Raw genomic sequence first — 8,751 nt, 5'->3', positions numbered from 1 at the left:
TGATAAATCTTATGAATTCAAAGCATGTCCTGCAGCTACCATCCATATAGTACTGTAACTGTATCAAAATCTGTTGTAGGATAACTGACGATGTTCGTTAGATCTCCCGAGAGCTTCAAGAGAGTCTGCCCATTAAATATACTGTACAACTGATCTGGGTAGTTTTGTCAATATTCAGGATGTCTGGTGTTCACATGAACAAGAACATCCCGGGCTTATCCAGAGTTCCGTCAGACGTAGATAAACCAACACAGTCCACGCAACAGGCAACACAGCCGCTGGAACCAGCATTTCTACCAGAAAGACTCGGGAGACATAAATAGTGAAACGATATTTAATTCTGAAAAGGACATCAAGAACGATAGCCTATACATGAGATACAGGACGGTTGATTGTTTAAACAGTCTTTGGCGTACTGTACTCTAGGTCCCCCGTCCGTAGACTGGTAAGCAGTGCTGGGATGTGGGATCCGGCCGATAGGCCGTGGCAGGGCGAGGAGCAGACCCCCCCGGCATGAGCTTGAGACGGGGATGGACTGGTGGCGGTGGGGCGGTGCTGGAGATGTCGAAGTCGGCTTGCTGTAACCCCGCGTACACACTGTCTCCGTCCGTCAACGGATCACGGAGGTTGGATCTGCCGTATGTGTATTTGCATACACGTGATCTGATTGGCTGACGGATCTGTCGCTGCCTGAAAAGTTGAACATTTCTCAACTTTCTTGACGGAGGCAACGGAGCTGAAGCGACGGACGGACCCACAATGCCTTTCGAATCCGCCCCATGCAAAGTGAATGAGATCCGTTGACGGACGGAGACAGTGTGAATGCGGGGTAAGAAGCGAGGAAGGGAAGTTAGACATACTGCAGTAGTTTTTAAAGAAGCGCATTCGCTTCCTATTGGTTCGTAGCAGGCTGATTGCATGAATGGGAGGCATTGGCAAAGAACACGCATTCAATCGACTGCAGTGTTTTCTGTACTCGTTGTAATGGGTTGGCCCCCAGAGTGTAGCGCTGCTGCCTGGTTGCTTTGGCTGCTGGCTGCAGCAGCTCAAGCAGATAAAACCTATTGTTTTTTTTTTGTTTTCAATTCTCCTTCAAGTCAGTTTCAGAAATCAGTTTCATTTCTCGATCTCAGTCAATCTTCCTCTCTCAGCCTCTCTTTGTGTGCCTGTGTATGTGTGCTGTACTGTATATGTGGGGTTGATATGTTTTGCGCGCACACACACACACACACACCCTGCTCAGATTCATTCACAAACACAGGCTATACAGTCAGAGGAAATGAAAGAGAAGGCAGCTATGTTCCCTATACAGTATGTACAATGGTATGTGTGTGTGTACGTGGGGCTCCTCTGGTGTGTCCTGCAAGTGCACAGCCTGCACCACCACAGCCTGCCATGAGTGCACATGATGAGTGAATAGTGTTTGGGGCGATTGAGGCATTTGCCCATAGCAGTTATTCAGTGTCTAACAAGGTGCTAATCTCCTTTATGTCTTTTGAATTAGCTAGTTGTAAAATTTGATTGGCTGGGTTTTTTTAGCATGTTTGCCTGTGTGTGTTGTGTGTGTGTGTGTGTGTGTGTGTGTGTGTGTGTGTGTGTGTGTGTGTGTGTGTGTGTGTGTGTGTGTGTGTGTGTGTGTGTGTGTGTGTGGGTTTTGTGAGGTACAGTAAAAGGAAACCATGAGTGACCAAGAGTTGTAGAGTAATCAAGAATGTGTATCAGACTGTGTGCTTGTGATGGATAGAGAGGGACTTGGAATGTTTGTCTGTTTAGTTGTTTCCACAAAAGTGATAATGAGTATTTGTGTGTGTGTGTGTGTGTGTATGTGTGCCTGTGTGTGTGGGCGGTTTAGATGTCGCTTTTGTGAGTGCTTCATATTGGCTTTGGAGTCAATGTTTCGCAATACACGCCGATTCGCTTCAATCTTGAGGCTGCTTTCAGATGGTAATCAGTGATCGAGTTACAGGATGTGGTTTTGTTTGCTCATTCTGCACTTACTTCAAAGTGGAGGGATGCGTCTTGGTGGGCCATGCATGTCTGTTTCGTTCTCTCTATCCATGGTGAGTGTGTGTATTGGTGTGTGTGTGTGTGTGTGTGTGTGTGTGTGTGTCTGAAAGATATATTTTGAATATTATGTTGGCGCCCCCTTGTGTTTATTAAACAAATCTGCAATTCCAAAAAATCTCAATGCCCCTTATATTAGTCCTTCTAGCATGTGAACCCATTGACCATTTTATTCTTTTCTCTTCTTCTTTGTGTGTAGGACATTAATGTGTGTATCCTGGAGAATTACCCAGAATGCTCTAATCCACGCCTCTTCTACATTGTGCCCTATTTCTGTGGCCAGCATCCCCAGTGCAGGTACCCAGCTTTATAACACACACACACACACACACACACACACACACACACACACACACACGCAAATTGCTTTTCGACTAGTACTGTAAGCAAGCTGATACCTTGTAGTACAGAGCTGTGAGATCACATTCAAACCACATCGACATCATCATCATTAGACAAAATTCCAGTGAACTGTTCCAGAGGGTCATGTACTGTATGAATTCTAATGTCCCGTCCTGTCCCAACGCTCTGTTCTGATTGGCTTGTGTGTTGTGTGTGGCAGGGAGCCCGGTGTATGGGCGCTGGAGAGGGCCAAACAGAACGTGCTGGAGAACTTCCTCCTTGTGGGCATTCTGGAGGAGCTGGAGGACGTGCTGCTCCTGCTGGAGCGGCTGCTACCGCACTACTTCAGCGATGTACTCAGCATCTACAAGAGCCCAGGTACTACACTAGACTCATACTAAACACAGAACAAACTATAGTACTACAGTACTAAAACGTACTCAGCATCTACAAGAGCCCAGGTACCACACCAGACCCATACTAAACACAAAATAAACTACAGTAGTACTACAGTACTAAAACTGCCACCTCACTACTTCAGCGATGTACTCAGCATCTACAAGAGCCCAGGTACCACACTAGACTCATAACTACAGAATAAACTACAGTACAGTAGTACTACAGTACTAAAACTGCTACCTCACTACTTTAGCGACGTACTCAGCACCTACAAGAGCCCAGGTACCACACTAGACCCATACTAAACACAGAACAAACTACAGTAGTACTACAGTACTAAAACGTACTCAGCATCTACAAGAGCCCAGGTACCACACCAGACCCATACTAAACACAAAATAAACTACAGTAGTACTACAGTACTAAAACTGCCACCTCACTACTTCAGCGATGTACTCAGCATCTACAAGAGCCCAGGTACCACACTAGACTCATACTAAACACAAAATAAACTACAGTAGTACTACAGTACTAAAACTGCCACCTCGCTACTTCAGCGATGTACTCAGCATCTACAAGAGCCCAGGTACCACACTAGACTCATAACTACAGAATACTCTACAGTACAGTAGTACTACAGTACTAAAACTGCTACCTCACTACTTTAGCGACGTACTCAGCATCTACAAGAGCCCAGGTACCACACTAGACCCATACTAAACACATAGTAAACTACAGTAGTACTACAATACTAAAACTGCTACCTCACTACTTCAGCAATGTACTCAGCATCTACAAGAGCCCAGGTACTACACTAGACTCATAGCCACAGAATAAACTAGTACTACAACCATACTAAAACGGCTACTGTACCTCACAAATTTGACTAAAGCAATTCTGTTTTCCACTGTTCTTAAGAAGTTCCATGCTAAACCCTCATGTTTCTAGGGTTTTAAAGTACCTGTAGTCCTGTTTTAACCGCCCAATGTCTCTAGCGTTCTAAAGCACTCCCATTCTAATCCTGTATGTCTCTAGCTTTCTAAAGTAGTCTGGTTCTAAACCCCCGTTCTCTCTCCTTTGTGGTGTGCCAGCCTTCTGGAAGATGGGGAACCTGACGGGCACAGTTCGGAAGCACACGCCGACCCCAGCGGCCCTGCAGGTGCTCTATCGGCGCATGCGCTACGAGTACGACTTCTACAACTTCATCCGCGACCAGTTCCACCTGCTGAAGAAGAAGATCGGCCTGCGCTCCTCGTCCCCCACTTCTTCCTCCTCCTCCTCCTCCTCCTCCTCCTCCTCCTCCTCTTCCTCGCTGCCCAGCCTCCTCCGAGAGCTGGCTCTCTCCACACAGCAGCCTCTGCTGGACGACAGTCTTCTGGACGATGATAACAGCTGGTTGGACCAGCCCTGAGCGTTGCCATGGAGAACCAGTTGATGGGGTGGGGGCTGACCACGTTTGAGTGGGAGAAAGGGGGGGTGGTCTGTGACTTACTCGGCCAGTGTGGAAGGATTGCTGTACAGGAGGTGAGAGAACATTCCCAGGGTGCATTTGGGGGTGTGTGTGCGTGAATCTTGATTGCCCGACTTTTTAACGGGTAGCCATTTTTTTTGTTTTTGAGAGAGAGAGAGAGGAAAACAAGTCAGAGACACTCTATGTAACCTTCTGTACTGCACAAGAGAGAGCTCTGTGAAAGAGGATCGCTATATTTAAATGGAAATGGAAACAGAAACAATACAAAGGAGAATAATTTTAATCTATATTGATATATTGTTTATTTCTTTATTTGTTCATTGGTTATTTCCTGTCCCAAAATCTGGGGAAAAAAATAGTTTTTTTGTCAGTTTTGTTTTAACTCTTTAGTTTGTTTTTATTTTGTTTGTTTTTTGTTTTGTTTTGTTTGGTACAGTATTGTGTCCTCCTGTTAAGAAATCTGACAAACTTGTCCCTAGTTAATATTGCGAGTTCAGAAAGCTACTCAGCCTGGCATCAAGTACGGCCGAGGAGCATCGCACTTACACGAGACAATACATGTGTCAATCCCACGAACAGCCCCAACTCCAAACACACATATCTATCTTCATTAAAGCCCAATCGTTTCCTAAAATTCTCTTTTAATGTTTGAATGTCTTTGACAGCCACTAGTGGTCTCAGGGCCACCCCAAGTGCCACATCCTATCGATGAAGAAGGTGGAAGTGGTTTGATGTAGCTAGAGCTACAGTGTACGACTGCAGGAGTCTGTAGATGTCCATGTGTGTGTACTCATTGAGCAAATTTGTTGAAAGAAACTTGCAGTAGACTTAGTTAATCAGTAACCTACAGCTCTGGAAAGCAAAAGAGACCACTGCATGTTTTGCTGACGGTTCTTTGGCAGCGTCGTTTAGTTATTGAATTTGATGCCAACATGTAGAGTCTAGCCCAGTGAAATGAGTGATGAACGTTGAAGTCAAACACACAAGTGCCTGTTTCATCCTGCGAAGACATTCATTTCTAAGAACTCTGTGATTACAGCTTACAGTAGATATACTGCTGCCCACTCAAACCAGTGACCGATACAGAACAACTAACACACAGTCTAGACAAACTCTCCAGTAATGGCTAAACACAGGACCAAAGAGGCAGATGACAGACTGAGTAGCCTACTCCCCTCAACCGGCAGTTTACAAACAGCCCACACAAGGCTATGATTGTTTCCACATGACATGACCACAGATCATGTTAGGTCTAACACAGGAGTGCTTAATTAAATACTGCCCACGCACACAATTTGGCCACTGGACTTCCCCTACAGTGGCACAGTAAATGCCACTCGTGGCTTGCTCCCTTCTCCCTGAACATGGTAAATGTGGATTTGTTTACGAACCGGAAAAGATTATCTCTGAGGAGCCATGTCGACTGGCTATAGGTAATATTGCATGATTTCATACAAATAGTAGGCCATTGCAGGACTGCAGTAGCCTAAAATGTTTTTCTCTAGGGTAGGGGGAGAGCAAGTTGCCAGGCCAGTTCTCTGTAGACAGGTATGGTACAATTGGGTGCATAATTCTCCTAGTTACAACTTATCAAAATGACTTCGAAGCTGTTTTAAGGTAAAACATGGAAAACAAACTTGAATAGGATGCCTTTAACATAGGTCAGAGACCCCCCAAATCAAACGCAGATTTGTTCGACCCAACTGTAATATACTGGGCTGCTTTAAGATGAAGCCTCTGCTACAGGTGTTTAGTTAGAGGGTGATGGGAATGCTCGACTTCTGCACGGTGGCATCCAGGCAAATCCCCCTTTTTGTGGATGTTGAAAAAAAATGAGGGGGCTATACATAGGATTTGAGATATCTTAGCATAATGTCTGCAAAGGAACTTTTCCATTGACCTGTATACATTTGCTATAGCGCCTCCTAAGGTACAAAGTGGTATTACAAGAGTACGTGGTCTGAAACTAGCTGGTTAGCATGCTAACTGTACTGGATAACTGGGCAGCACAGAGCATCTGTACAGTAGGTATTTTTGACATTACATCAAAATTGTTGTTTATTTTCATTCTGTGGCTTTTTCTAAGATTTTTAGCAGTGTCATTTCAGAATGTCTTGACAAGTAGCCTAGAAATCTAGATGCACCCAGGGTAGTCTAGCAACTCAATGTTAGCTTGCGAGATGGAAAAATTAAACTTCTATCAGGCCAATCGCATCGGGTATAGAGTCGGTGGGTGGGCTTAACTTAACAACGACTCACTTACGACCATAAGTTGCAACCATAGACAGTAAAAGATATGGACAGAGCTATCACGTAGACGGCAGCAGAGACCGAGGAAGCAAATTTCAACGGTTTTTTTAGGTCTTCTTATTCCGTCACAGGTCTCCTGCGCAGGCTCAGATGTCGTACATGTGACGTAGGCACGTAGTCTGACCGAGTCTGACCTATGGCGACGCTTTACTCTCGCTGGACGCATGCGCCTTTAACACTTTAGCATTGACTTTCGAAAAACGTTAATTACTCAGCCGATAAGACAGTTACGAGATTATTATGTCAATTTCACAATGTAGTATGTACCCCGACAATAGAAAATGTTCATTTAAAGGCTTAAAACGCTTCAGCTCTGACGTAATTTGATGTCAAAGTGGCGCTTACGCCCCATAGGATTCAATGGAATGGCCAGCTAGCCACGGTCTTCTCGTTAGCATGGCGGCCGCCATACTGTCTACACTCTCAGAACGTTCGCTGCCCCCTTGGTTGCAACCGTTAAGCGTGAATTCCCCATCCTGCTTGAAAACTAGAAGATGATTGGTTGTTGTGCTATCGTATTGCATGGAGAGGGAATTTGAAAGACAACAGTTTATCCCACCCCTCCGATTGAGCCCTGCCTATGGTGAGTTCCCAGACCCTACAGTACATCTTGATGTTAGCCTGACAAGACCCACATCTAGGGGTGTCTATATTTCTAGGCTATCTTGATGTGGGTCTGGCTTGTCAGGCTACATGACGAGATGATTTTTTATAGATTTGTGAAAAGCTGGAGTTTGAAGCATGGAATACTTGTGGATTTATAATTCTATATCTTTGCTACACTTTAAAACGTGGCCAGCTTATTTTAAGGTGGGGTGAACACCAATTACAAAGCACTCTTCAGACATTTTAAACACAGTCTGTTGTGAATTTCAGTTTATGCCTATCATTCTGTGTGATGTTCTGCTACCTTGTTCATTCACAATCAGATCACTGCAGCAACTTCTGTTCATTATTTGACAATTTGTTAATCTGGTAATATGTATATTTGGTTGAAAGTTTTATTTTGGCTGGCATAATTAAGGTGGACTTGGACTAACAGTATGGAGAGATTGAACGTTTGCATTGCTGAGAAAAATACAACAAAACACACATTATCATACAGTATATAGATATATGGATATGACTATAAACATACACGTCGTCATGCATAATCAAATACATCAGATGCAGTGTCACATGATGTAGAGGAAAGATGTATGTAGTTCTTCTGTGTACAGTATGGATGTCTCTTTTATTTCTCTTTTGTATTTTCTGGAAAAAATTAAAGGATTTTTTTTATTTATTGCTAGTATTCATTCCAGATAAAAACTCTCAGGAAAGAATTTCTTTGAATTTGTTTTTGTTTTGAGTTGATAATGTCAAAGTTCTTTGTTTTGTTTTCATTTTTATTAAGAATATTTTTGTTTGTTTGTTTGTCAAACTCCTTTCCAGTGCTCCTAACATAGATTGTGAAAAGAGAATGTGCCCCAGAGTATCCTCAAATGGCCACCTACTTCAGTCAAATTTGATTTCAGTGAAGAGAATCTATCAATTTTTATTCGACAGCTTTTGAAATAAATGTCATTTAACAACATCATCTCTTTCTCCTGTGTATTTTCTAACTGAACACATTGCACTATGGGAGCTATGATTTCAAATGGAAGTGCATCCGTGATCCATCCGTGATCTTGGATTTCCTGTGTTTTTTTAATTAATGAGGTTTTTTTTTTAATTAATGCAATATACTTCCATTATTTTATACCATACTGCAACACTGAAACGTCAAATAAGCTGTAATTTTCTATTACTCAGGAAATTCCTTGTGCAATAGGTAAAACATTTCCCACACCGGCCTAGCGACATCCAACCCAGTACTCAGGATCCATAGTGGCCCTCCTTCATGGTGTAACATGCACTGCCAGTATAGTCTGAATACTCAACCAAAGTGCCTAAGCAGCAACTAAAGAAATCGCCATCAAAAAGCAGCCTTTGCCCCGTTGAGGGGTGCTCTAAGCAAAGTCATTGTGTGGGACCTGAAAACATACAGTACACCAGTAGGGATCTTTGACAACCATGTACTGTATGTCCAATTGATGTGGGCTCTGACCAAAGCCAGTAACCTGAATACCAAACCAAACCAATGACTCAAACAGCAAACCAGCATCTCCAACAGAGCAGTTCAC

At 43.5% G+C, this 8,751-nt stretch overlaps 1 protein-coding gene across 1 annotated transcript in view; it reads left to right on the top strand.

Moving 5' to 3' along the window:
* Positions 1-8,165, top strand: part of usta (uronyl 2-sulfotransferase a) — an 81,956-nt gene extending 73,791 nt beyond the window's left edge. Inside the window, exons 6-8 of the mRNA XM_062551076.1 lie at positions 2,264-2,361; positions 2,627-2,784; positions 3,897-8,165. Coding sequence (XP_062407060.1) covers positions 2,264-2,361; positions 2,627-2,784; positions 3,897-4,216 — 576 coding nt within the window. The 3' untranslated portion in view covers positions 4,217-8,165. The remainder of the gene's footprint in view (positions 1-2,263; positions 2,362-2,626; positions 2,785-3,896) is intronic.
* Positions 8,166-8,751: the final 586 nt, after the last annotated feature.

The sequence above is a fragment of the Sardina pilchardus genome, chromosome 12, assembly GCF_963854185.1.
Source record: "Sardina pilchardus chromosome 12, fSarPil1.1, whole genome shotgun sequence".
Classification (NCBI taxonomy): Eukaryota; Metazoa; Chordata; class Actinopteri; order Clupeiformes; family Clupeidae; genus Sardina; species Sardina pilchardus.
The sequence above is the reverse complement of the archived record's forward strand: the minus strand, read 5'-3'. Positions and strand labels throughout refer to the sequence as shown.